This window comes from Hibiscus syriacus, unplaced genomic scaffold (assembly GCF_006381635.1).
Source record: "Hibiscus syriacus cultivar Baekdansim isolate YM2019G1 unplaced genomic scaffold, ASM638163v2 tig00110569_pilon, whole genome shotgun sequence".
In the NCBI taxonomy this organism is placed as follows: domain Eukaryota; kingdom Viridiplantae; phylum Streptophyta; class Magnoliopsida; order Malvales; family Malvaceae; genus Hibiscus; species Hibiscus syriacus.
Window position 1 is genome coordinate 1,094,500 of NW_024062784.1, and position 13,189 is coordinate 1,107,688.

Sequence of the window (13,189 nt, forward strand, 5' to 3'; positions counted from 1 at the left end):
GTTCAGCTCGGCTCGGCTCGGCTCATCAACCCCAAAACGTTCCGCTGCCGACGGCAAGCCGTTGATCAACGGCGGTACGCTGTCGTTCCAGTATGCTAACACGTTCCTTTACCCGCTTTTGGTCTCTCGTGTGGTCTGTTCTCAAGTCGGATAAAAGATTGAAGAACCTGAGCTCAACCTGTACATGACTTTAAAGCAAGAATAGAACATGATACGGAAAATATACCAGTATCTAAAACTCATATAATAAATATTAGGGTAAACTATGCATTTAGTACCTAAATTATCAATTTTGATATGTCTTAGTATATAAACTTTTAATTTTTTCAAAATCATACCTAACGTTTAGTTTTATTTTATTTTAATACTCCCGCTATTAAAAACTTAACATGTTTAGTATTTAAACTATAAATTTTTGTCCGTTTTATTACCTAAACTTTTATTTTTTTAAAAGTTTAACGTTAAATTTTGAATGGATGTATTAAAATAAAACAACAACTAAAGTTTTAACGACGATATGCTAAAATGAAACAAAAACTAAACTTTAGTTAATGTTTTGAAAAAAAATTAAAGTTTAGATATTAAAATATATCAAAATTGATAATTTAAATATTAAAACAAACCAAAAATGATGGTTTAGGTACTAAACACGAGATTTACCCTAGTGTTAACTCACCAAAACTACACCAATTGTAAGACCATAGTTTATTAACTCAAAATTAATTTGGAACAGACTTTTATATAATAGAGAATCCAGCGACCTGGGTTCGACTCCCGGTAGGACCTTATTATTTTTAATGCCTGCTTTATGAAATTTTAACAGAATTGCTTTTGAATTTGGTTCACTTGTTAATATCTGCATGTGTGTATTTGTGTGCATATTACAGGAACAAGTTCTTACAGATGCATCAAAATCTTAAAGACATATATTATATGATAAGTAGAGTCATACAAACCAGTTCTTACTGCTGCAAAGAAATATTGAAGTCCATAGAGAAGCATACGTTTCACAAGCTAAGTTTTAATAAACACAAACACCTAGTCAAATGCATACTATTATAGACCTTACACTTGTTCATTAGGAAAGGCAGTAGAAAGGAATTCTTCATCCTCCACAAACACTTGCAGATTCTTCGATTTCATCAAGAAATCGACCGCGTCTTCGTTGAATTTCAGTATATAGGCCAGCTTGATCAGCTCGGCCAGAGAACTAATCTGGTCTTCCTTCTCCCACAGTAGACCTTCAGCAACTGTTTCGGAGAAGTAAGTAGCATATTCCAGTCGGTCCTTTTGCCCAGCAGACTCATCCATCTTCTGGATGAATAACTTGGAGTACTCTTTGTCCCAACGCACCATTCGACTTGCATGAACTTCAAGTGCTTCACCCGAAGATAATAACAAAGTATATCCGACTGCTATCGGCTCCGAAGTCTCGAGGACAGTGAGATCGAGGAGGGACTGAACAGCTTCACGCCTTCTGTCAGCTTCCAGTTTCATCGAACATGCTAGAAAGCCAAGAATAAGTCGGAGCAGCCCTCTTCCGATTTTTGCGTATAGTTCTAGAAGCAAGGTCTGAGGCAAAAGGGGTAGGCTTGGCTGAGGATACCAGACAGAGGACGAGAATAGGATTGGACAAGAAGATCCTTAAGCAGAATATCATCAGCAATAAACACATCATTTTTGTCAAATAACATGATCCCATTTGAACCTGAACCCACAGGAACTTTGCACAAACTTTCGGAAAGCGTTTGCTCATTCTTCTAACTCTTGTGCTGAGTAACAAACCTCCAGAATGCACAACACTCGTCATGCGTCAATCGATGCCCTGAAGTTTCCCAACCTTTCCAGAGTTTGCAATAATCCTCAAGCGAAGGATTTGACTTGACGTCGAATGCACCAGAGAAAAACTGCAGTGGGACTTTGTTCTTATAGTGTTTCTCCAAAATGTTGAGCTGCATTCCGAAGAGTCCATCTTTATCGTGCAGAACACATTCATCAGGCTCAACCCACCTTCCATGTTCATCTCCATCAGGGATCCATATTAACCAATTAGCTTTGCTATCGGGACACCATTCCGCTTTTTCCAAGAACTTGTATATTCAAATGATTGTCTCAAAATCCGAATGCATATCAAGGTGGCCTGCTAGGAGGGAGCTTCCCTTCTTAGCATCAATGATAACTCCAATTGAAGACAGCTCTTTTCCATAGGTTCCAATCTCAGAACCATAAAACTCTCGATCTATGAATGGTCCATCCGTCGGTTTTAAGTCTGATTTTTCGTCAAACAATAAGCAATCAGCCGGACTCATATAACCAACATAGGTTTTCAACCATTTTTTTGAAACTTCCTTAAGAAATTCTTTCGAGAAAGTATAATTCTCCTCCTCCAACAAAATCCTCAAGCATTTTAGCAATGAAAGTGCCATTGTGGGAGTTACACAGTCGGTTCTTTGTGGGAAACAGAGACAAGAAGGCACAAATTTCACACCTCTGTCAAATTCAACAACTACTCCAATGCTCTTCAATTCATGAGTATACTTATGAATGTCTTTTCCATAGCATTTGTCACTGTCATCGATAAAAGGAAGGAGAATGAAAAAATGGCTTTCTGCGTGGTTTCGGGAAGGAAAACACGGTTTGCAACCCCACTAAATTCCACTCCATCATCCAAGAGACATGAGATAATTGACTTGACCTGCATAATTCCGACTGTCTACTCCGTGCATTACTGATGCTGCACAAAGACACACGTCCAGAAAGATCCACATATTTGAGAATAGGTACGTTATTGATAGCGGTTCCATCAAAAACATTCTTCCAATTCTCAGCAAGGAAAAGCAGAAGTTCAAGGTATAAGCCCTCCGAAACTCCAAGAACAAGATCAGAACCTTGGATGCACTTTGCATACCATTCTTTGTCAACTGGTCCAACTCCCAAAAAGTTCAGAATATTATCATGCGTAACCATATCAAAAGAAGGATGCAAGACATAAGTACCATGGGATGAAAGGTTACTCAAGCCTAGCCCGTCCATTCTAGCCTTCACTATAATATCCCAAAAAGCAGGCATAATTCTACCACCTTCATTGGGTTTATGGAAAAACTTCTGCCCTGTGCACGATTCATCGCTTGGAAGTATATCTTCATTCACTAGTTTCGATCTTACAGAGTCCCTAACAGCATTAAAATTCTGATACACGGAACTGTTGACGGGAAGGAAATCGAACATCCGGCGCAAGCTAGATACCGGAGTTTCATTAGTCAGTTTCACCAGTGAGGTGAATGCATTGACGAAAACACCGGGAACAGAATCAAGAATCCCTTTGTTCCATTTGTTGTCCAGAAGAATTGTTTCCCTTGATGATGATAAAAGAAAATCTGCTTGAATAATGAAGGGGAAATCCGTCACCATCTCCGTAGGAAGAAATGCATACACTCCAGGTAATTTCATCCCTCTTTGCAAACGCTCTTGGTTCGGGAAAGCCAACGTGATCTCCAACTCGTCCACATCCATTCTCCTTTCCACTTGGTTTTCTGGACTAAGGAGAATCCTCTGCTTCCAAGTATGGTAGCTGCATTCTTTTTCGAACTTGTCATTCTCTTCCTCGGCAGAGAGAAGGAGAGTATAGGACTCAGCATTGATGCTCTTCGTTGTGATGAAATTGGTCTCGCTTTTAATGGCTATGCCACTTACAGTATTGAGCCTGGGATCCTCATTGTGTTCCCTGATAGTAAGGCGCTTGATCTTCGAAAGGAACAGCAACAATTCCGGTTCGACACTAGCTGCTGTTTCACAGGCTTGACCTTGTCAGGCTTCAAGGGCAGCACAACAACCGTGGTCGGAAGTGAAGAGCACGATCCATAAACCTCTCCAATCTCATCAATGGTTGGATTCTCATCAATCCACTCGGGAACAATGTAGCCAAGGTTGCAGTGGGAGCAAGGGGCTTCATTGAAGCGTATCTGATAACCATTACTGAATATGTAAGGCTGGGAACAGATCAAAAAGACACTTTTGAACCCAATTCCTGAAAATAAAAAGCATAAAACATCTTAAGAACACAAAATTCTCAAACATTTTAGACTGCAGTAATAGTTTCCATACATATATATATGGGATTTTCTAAATTTAGAAAACAAAATTCTCAAACATTTTAGACTGCAGTAAAAGTTAAACGAAAGTTAAATAAGACATGTGCATGTACCTTTCTCCCCGATATAACCACGTCTCCTGTTGCCCTTCTTGGTGGAGCGTCCAACGCTGCAAACGGACTCTATGTTCCTTGAAGAAAAACCCTTTTCATTGTTGAACATCAGCAATGTCGCCGGAGCTCCGGTCGCAGTTATGTCACGATAAAAATATTTTAATTATTACACTATCTAAGTTTAAAGAAAAATACATTTAACATATAATTAATATAATTAGTATATCAAACTTATAATTTTAAATAATTTTCTTAAGTATAGTATTTATTCATATAAAATATAATATAATATGAAAAATAATATTGTAATCTCGAGTAGACAAATATATTATTTTTAATAGATAAGATATATTTTTAATAACTCAAAATTAAATATTATTCTAAATAATTATATTTTTACAATAATAATATTTCCACCTCATAAAATTATAAAATAATTAATATACTAAATATTAAAAATATAAAATAATTTAACTACACAAATTTATCAATATTTTACTAAATTAAAACTCTTTGAATATTATTATTATTAAGTTTATAATTTTAGGTAAAGTACGAAGAATAAGAATTGAGAATAATCTATATGAAAAATTAATATTTCAAGGGTATTTGTGTCCAAAGTGATAGAATTTTTTATTATTAAGAATTTAGAGATAATAACATTCTCACTATTTTAATCTAAAAATACTACTATCGATAATTTTAACTAGCCTAGTGATTGAGGTTTAGATTTATAACCCAAACAACCCAAGTTTGATTCTCACCCCCATCCCTTTGCGATATTTTTTCTTCTATTGTTAATTTTTCATCCAATCTAATGATGACATGTGTCACCATTTGATTGAGTGAAAAATAAAATAATTAAATTTAAAAAATGTATTCTATTTATGTTGTGTCACAACTTAATTAGATAATTAAATTTATTAAATTAAATTAAAATTAGAACTAAATTAATAGAATATATAAATATTGATGACTAAATAAAAATTTATATTAATTTTGTTAACTGCCAATCATTTCTATTAATTATTAATGAGAAATAGTTTGATTGACAATAATTAAATAATTCAGTATTCTAATTAACAAAATTAAAAAATCATCATAAAAGTAAAAGGGTTACACAATTAAGTAGTTAATAATATAGTTGAGTCTAATAAAAAACATATTTTCTATCAATTTTCATTTGTTAAAAAATAAAATCTATCTAAAAGATAATTTGAAAAAAAAAACATACACTTTTCTTATCGTATATTCTTTTATTCAAATAATATAATATTATATTCATGTCAACAAATTAAATAAGATAATATAATATTTTTACTAATGTGATGAATAATATAATATTTCGTTAATCTTATTCCCGATGATAATCTTATATTCCGTAAAGTACGACAACCCTAATGAAACATTATCATTATTATACAGAAAATACCTGAATGAATTCCATAAGAAAATGGACATCTTTAGCATAAAGCTCGGCGGACAAGTATCGAACAGCTTGATGAAGGTCTTTGATCAATGGGTTGGGTTTAGGGGTGTATTCGGTTGGGTTCGATTCGGTTGTTTTATCAAAAATTGAACCGAATCGAAATAAACGATTTTTCAAAATTTAAATCGAAACTGAATGGTTAAAAGTTCGAAAAAATCGAAACCAGTTTTTTTGGTTTAGTTTTTTTAACGGTTCGAGTTTTTCGTTTCGGTTTTTCAATGAAAAAATCACTTGAAACTATAATTTTTTTAAAAAAATTGTCTATTTGGTTCAATATAGAACAAATGGGTTCCATATGAAAAATCTGAACCGAACCGTATAATGTCAAACCGAACCGAATCATTTTATTCGATTTCGTTGCTCAGCCCTAATTGGGTTCTCCTCCGATAGAGAACTTCGTTTTCCTGATCAACTCTATGTGTTCCTTTGGCGTCGCCATAGCTAACACAGCTTTTTTTCTTTTGATTTTTACTTTCTCACGGAGACAGTAGAGAGCATGTAGAATAGAATGAGCGAGTGTAGGAACTTAAAGAGTGAGCTTTGTTTGTTTCCTGGGAAACCAGACGCTGAAGTAACTTAATAGACAAGGAACTTATTGTTCGGGCTTTTCAAAAAGGTGTGGACAAAAACCAAAATGTCAATGGAGAGTCTTTTCAAAGTCGCCCTTAAAGTTTCCAAGAAATTTGGTTGAACAAATCACCCCAGTTATTATGGTTAAGTTACTGAAATTGTCATTTTGTTATATAAATGTTTATTTTTTATCATGTAATTTTTCAAAAATAACGTTTTAGTCATTTAAATATTTGGTTTACGGTTTATAAAGTTTTGATCAGTGAGATATTAAATTTTATCAGTTTGATAGCATTACACGTTAGCAAATAAGGTTAATTTTTAATTTGACTCCTAAATTTCACATAAAATAATAATTCGATCTTTATATTTTAGATAAAATATTAAGTCTATTCTTAGATTTTCGATAAAATACTGATTTAATCCTTGAATTCTACCGCCTTCCGTTGAACCCCAGAACTTTGAGTTTCATCTTACATGAAAATGTCAACATGGAAAAATACATTGAAGACAAGCTTCTTATTGAAATCATGGTTGATATATTTGAAATTAAGGATGATAGCATTTAGGTTTAGGAGTTACTTTTGTTTTTTTAGTACACGAAATTTATAATTTTCACATTATTGGATTAAAATTCATATTTATGGATATATATATGTGTCATGGGTACTAAAGTGTCATGGAATTAAAGTGTAGATACCATAATTTATATTTATAATTTGATGAGGGACAATATTATAAATATTTAATAGATTGATCTAATATTAAATCTATATAAATAGGTAGTGGTCCCCGAGAAATATGTTAACTTATATTATTACTATTATCCCGTCAGAGAATTTTCACGGCAAGAGCAAATATATTTTCTTAGAAGATCACAACCAAATACAGACTTAAAGATTTATACTATGAATTAAGGATTTATAAATACAGACTTTACATAAAATAATAATCCAACCTTTATACTTTGGATTTAAGGTTCGTTAGTGGGTTGAAGGAGGAGAGAGTTGAAGCGACAAAGCAATTTATGCATCCAACATTTATAGTTAGGCCTATGGGTTATTTCATATTTGTACGTGTAGTAGATTTAATTTATTATTTATATAGTATTTTCGTATTAATTTAATTTTTAAAGTTATTTAATTGTATAATGTTAAAATATTTACTATTCTTTATAGTTTTAAGTTAGGGTTAAAGTTTATAAGATGGAGATTAGGATTTAGGATCTATGATGTAGGGTTTTAAGTTATGGTTTGGTGTATAAGATGACGTAATTGTTTAAGGTCTAAATTAATAAATTAAGTCTATTACAAGAATTAAAGTGACCCTTAAACTTTATAGTTATTAGCATTATAGGCATGTTAACCAATATTTCTTATTTCAACACTTACATAAAGGAAAGAATAGGGGTGTTTAAAAATATTTGACCCGTTATAAAATTAACGAGTATTCTAGAATGAATATCCGATTTTGTGGGTTGGATACCTGACACGTTATTTTTGGCGGGTTTCCGGATTGAATTTGGATCACAAAAGTACTCTTAATCGAATACCCATTGACCCGATTTTCTTTTTTATTTTATAATTATTTTTTGTTTCTATTTTCAAAATTATTTTATCCTAACATTCTAAATCTCTATTTTTTTAAATTATTTCATCTTAATATTTAAATAATTTATTTTAATCTTAAAATATTTTAAATTTAGTTGTAATTTTATAATTTCAATTTATGTTTTTATATTTTATTTCTAGATTATATAATTTGAATTTATAAATTTTATGTTCCTGTTATGTATTATAAACTTTTGAGTTTTAAATTTTATGTTTTTTCTATGTGGATTTTTTTCTATGTGAATTTTACGAACTTGTATTATCGTAACTTAATCGTGATCTATCTTTAATTATTGCAATTGCCTATTAATGTCTAGATTAAAAAAATGGATGTCCCTTGTTCCTATATGTAATGGGGTAAGAGGGAGGTAAGATAGTAGGTTGCCCCCAATACCAGGTTAAGAGCAGTTTCCGTAGAAGACCTCCGAATTATGAAATGCCCTCCGTGAGACTCAATCCCACGACCTCAATGTTAAGAACCTTGTACTCTACCAACTGAGCTGGATTGAGTGTCCAAAACTGTGATATATCAAGATAATAACTAAATAACCATCGTTTGAATCTAAATATGTGATGTAAAATTTAACCCTAAGAGGGGGGGGGGGACATGCTACAAGAGTATACAAAAAATACAAGATTCACACCAGATATGAGAAAATAATTTTCCTAACCGTTTATATGATATTTTTTCCAAAATATTATTTGATCATTTTTACATCATTATTTTCTAATTATTATAACATTTGATATAAATAAGTTGATATAAAATATTATTTTTAAATACATAAAAATCCAAAAAGAAAATATTTTTACTTACAGGAAACCAATTAGTAATTAGATCAATTAGACCTAAAATGGACCCGCTAGACACGGATTAACCCTAAAAAGTAATTTTTTTACATATTTAGTATCTAAATTATCATTTTTATTTGTTTAGGTACTTAACTTTTTTATTTTTTAAAATTATACTTAACGTTTAGTTTTTATTTCATTTTAGTATCTATCATTAAAGTCTTAACAGACGAGTTTGCCGACCATCACGTCTACAGTCATTGACTTTCACACTCGTCGGCTGATGAAGCCCAAATTTTCTATCCCGTACATTTTCGACCCCCTAAACGTGATTCCAACCTCCGTTTCATCGAAAATGCCTCAATTTTCCTAATTCAACGATGGATTCTTCGATTTCTTTATCCTCTTATCTCCGTGGTCCACCAACCGATAGACTTAAAACTAGATTACATTGGTTGACTCGTCGTTCTCTCGTGGTCCACCATTCGGATTGATCGTCCGTCCATCTGGACTATGCCTTGTCAGCCTGTCCATTAAATTTTTAACGATGAAATAATAAAGTGAAACAAAAACTAAACTTTAATTATTTTTGAAAAGAAATAAAAGTTTAGGTCAATAAAATACATTATTAAAATACGTCATATCATCATTGAACTTATATTTTTATTTCATTTTGATAATCCATTATTAAAAATTAGCATTGATGTTAACATATCATCACAAAAATAATGACATATCATCATTGAATAAATAAATAAAAAGTCATCAATAATTATAATTATTTTTTACTGGTGTGTGATTGAAATAGAACAAAAACATAAATTTAGTGAAAAAATTTATAAAATAAAATAATTGAATGATCAAAATAGAACTAGGAAAATAATTAAGTGACTAAACATGTAATTTACCCTAGAAACACAAACAAAAGTACCAACACCTTACCAAATTTCCTCTCCTATACTTTCTTTGGTGGATGCCAATTGAGTGGGTGTAGGATTTCATCATTTATTCTTTCAACAATTCATTTCGTATAACATATTTGAATTTAAAATCCATAATTGATTAAAAAGAATAAGAATGTGGGAAAATAGATGGGCGTTGAATGCAAGGACCAAAATAGTATAAAGTTGAATGCAAGTGATGTATTGATAAGTCCAAGTCTTGTGGGAAAAACATATACTTTTGAACTCAAGAAGCTTGGAATATTAATTCAAAATATAATAAAAAAAAGTCAAAGAAAATTTGTTAAATAAAAAATATGCCAAAAATAGTGTTTTTCTTGACTTTGAAAATCACAGTGTAAAAAATGATGTGATATTTGAATTACCCAAAACTTTATTGATTGTGACAATGAACATCGAAGGTTATTTGACTAATTAAGAGAATCTTATTAAGGAAAGTTTATATCGAATAAATTTTAACTTTAATTTTCAGTGAACATATTCTCATTTTCAACTGTTAATTTCAAACTTTAATTTTCTCAACAATGATCCTAAAAAAATGTAAAACTAAAAGAATTTACATGGTGTGATATTCAATCATGGAGGACAGTGGTGAAACTTGAAAACAACATAAATAGCAAAGACTGAACGTTTATCATGCATTCTCTGTTCATGTTCACGGGGAATATGTTCTGTCAAAGGCCACGTTGGTGTTTTAATGTTCGTTATGTGTCAAAAAAGAAACCAACAAATAAGGGAAATGGAGATATCTTGAATTAGCTATTTCGCAGCTGTTGGATCCTCCGGTTTCCAATGGCTATAAATTGGGGGATTTTGTCAACTGCTTTTTTCATCAAACTCACACTAGGAAGAGAGGCCTTGTATGGAGATCTAGAGTCTGGTAAGGTAGCCAAGGATGACTTGCCTAAAATACCCGAGTCTGATCTGGATTTTCGAGTGAAAGGTCCTCGCTTAATCGGGGATTTGGGCAGTCTCCTTTGGCTATCCTCACTGGCTCTAACCTTCCATGCACGACCTAAATCTCTTCCGTTCATAGAAAATCCCAAATCCATTTCCTCACGATGGCTCTAAAATGTGTTCCGATTGTGAATTCGAGACACAACAAAAGATATTATGCAAGTGAATCGTGTTACCTTATCCAGCATAGAGCATATAGCCAGGTTCGAACTCCGTTTTTTCTTCTAATCACTTAATTGCTTATCTACACAGAGAATTAGATACCATACCAGTGAATTCTAGGCTATAGAACACAGTTATCCACCTACCACTAAATTCTAGGCTATGCAATATTGATCCTAAAACACAATTAAAATGATGAGGGAGTTAAAGAATACTAGGTTAAAGTACACATGAACCTAGGATCATGTCATTTACAGATAGAGTCCAAGTTATCTGAAGTAGTCTTAAAGTGCATTCAAATAAACAGTTTCAAAAGAACAAAATAATCATTTAACAACCGGAGTAAAGAAACACGTCTGAGTGATTGCTTCGTTGCTATGTTACCCGGACTCAAGTGTCAGATATAGTATATGTCTAACACGAGCAAATTCAATTTTCTTAATGAAAACGAATAGTCCATGTTTAAATACTGAATCCTTACGTGAAATACTTTACTTTAACCAAAAGGGAAAAACGCTAATAATATCTCCATGTTTTCCATTACAGTTTGCAACAATTGTTAGCTTACCAGAAGCATATTGCACACAAAAAATTGCACAACAAGATTCTACAAATTCCCCTACTTTAACTACATCAAGAAGAGGATAAACAGCTAATAAGGGTTCAAATTCTTACATAGCCATTGCCATGGCTGACAAAATTCTGGGTTCAAAAAGTCCTACATAAGGCTATAACAATGATTGGCAAAATTCTGGTTTCAAGAAGTCCTATGAGGCTGTAACAATGAAGAAAAAGATTATGAGAAGCCTTTACCGAGCCTCTGGATTGCGCTAAAGAGTTTCCTTCTTGAACCAACTGCATTGATTCCCATGTCCTTCAAATCTTCCAGTGTCAACGATGGCAGAATCTCCTCATCTACTTCATTGATCTCGAAAACAGGGGCGTATCGGCCAAGACCCAAACTTTCTAACCATATTCTAATCCCATCATCTTCCTCGTGCCGTCTGATGCTTGCATCCGAAACCCTAGTTCCAATCGGCCTTCTTTGATTATTCCCATGATGACTCTGCTCTCTCAAGGGGCTTTCGCTGTTCTCCCTGTCGAAATCGGCGGTATCTTCACTGCCACTGCGTTTGTCCTCGCATTCTACATTGCTGTTCGAAACCCAATTGGAGCGGACCCGTTTGGCAGCGGCGGAGCACCGTTTCATGGAATCTTTGACTCTCCAGCCACCGATTGCCACGCCATCCGAATTGTTTGTGTCGTCGTCGTTGTTGTTGTTAGGTTCTCTTGCGTCATCTAGGGTTTGGTTCTTGGTGTTGAACTCGGTGCTGAGATTGGTTACGGCCCGATTCTTGGAGGATTTACCACTCGCGGCGGCGGCTGAGGGGTTTAAAGAATGGTGTTTCCATTGCTTGGGGATGGAAGCGGAGGCAGAAGAGGACTGTCTCCGAGTATGAGTATCATGCGGTAAGTCGCCACCGATGTCGCCCAATCGAACGCTGGGTCGTCTCTGGCGTTTCGGTCCGACGGCATCGACTGGAGCCACCGGTATGGACACCTCGCCGGCGTTTTCCTGGCAGTCCGATGGTTGTGTATCCGCCATGTTGAATGGATTGTTTTTTTTTTTTTTCTGGGTTTGTTTTTATTTGAAAACGGCGATGAAAGAACAGGGTTGGAATTGCCGCTTTCAGTTCAAATCGGATTAGTCGATACATTTTCTCAATTTTTTAATTAATAAATTAATATATTTTAGTCACCACTTCCATTTTAGTGTGTAAATCCGTATTAATTATTTGGATAAATTACATATTTAATATTTAAACCATTAATTTTGATTTATTTCAATATCTAAACTTTTAATTTTTTAAAACCATACAAAAGTTTAGTTTTTATTTAATTTTAGTATCCGTTCAAAATTTAACATTAAGTTTTGAAAGAAATTGAAAGTTTAGATACTAAAATGAACCAAAATTGATAGTTTAGATAAGCACGTTAAGTTTTTAATGGTGATGTACTAAAATAAAACAAAAACTAAACATTACATATGGTTTTGAAAAAATTAAAAATTTAGGTATTAAAATTGATCAAAACTGATAATTTAAGTATTAAATGTATAATTTATGCTAAAGTTTTTAAGGAAAATATATTTAAAAAATCCATAGTCTGACTAGAGAACATATTATCGTTTCTAAGACAATCAGGTTGTCGATTCTCAAGAACAATTGGATCATTCAAACCACCATCAATAGTTGATTTTTTTTAAAATTTTGAGTGGAGTATTAAAATGAAATAAAAATTAAATATTAGATATTGTTTTGAAAAAAATTAAAAGTTTAAGTATTGAAATAAACCAAAATTAATTATTTAGGTACTAAATATGTAGTTTATTCTAAGTTACTTTTAAGGAAAATATATTTAAAAAATTCATAGTTGGACAGAG

The 13,189-nt window shown here is 32.9% G+C and overlaps 1 protein-coding gene and 1 pseudogene across 2 annotated transcripts; both read right to left on the reverse strand.

The window, feature by feature from the left end:
* Positions 1–1,003: 1,003 nt before the first annotated feature.
* Positions 1,004–10,679, reverse strand: LOC120132646 (annotated as a pseudogene).
* LOC120132533 (ankyrin repeat and SAM domain-containing protein 3-like) lies at positions 8,165–12,427 on the reverse strand. Of its 2 annotated transcripts, none has more exons than XM_039149274.1 (2): positions 11,482–12,427; positions 8,165–8,176 (listed from the first exon to the last, which is right to left on the reverse strand). In XM_039149274.1, exon 1 carries the CDS (start codon positions 12,350–12,352, stop codon positions 11,543–11,545), a length of 810 nt encoding a protein of 269 aa, XP_039005205.1. In that variant the 5' UTR covers positions 12,353–12,427; the 3' UTR covers positions 8,165–8,176; positions 11,482–11,542. The 2 variants fall into 2 exon arrangements, with proteins under 2 accessions (XP_039005205.1, XP_039005206.1); XM_039149275.1 differs by lacking the exon at positions 8,165–8,176 and adding an exon at positions 11,269–11,448 and having other exon boundaries at positions 11,492–12,427.
* Positions 12,428–13,189: the final 762 nt, after the last annotated feature.

Coding starts and splice junctions, on each gene's coding strand:
- LOC120132533 (XM_039149274.1), bottom strand. CDS start 12,352: ATGGCGGATACACAACCATCGGACTGCCAGGAAAACGCCGGCGAGGTG.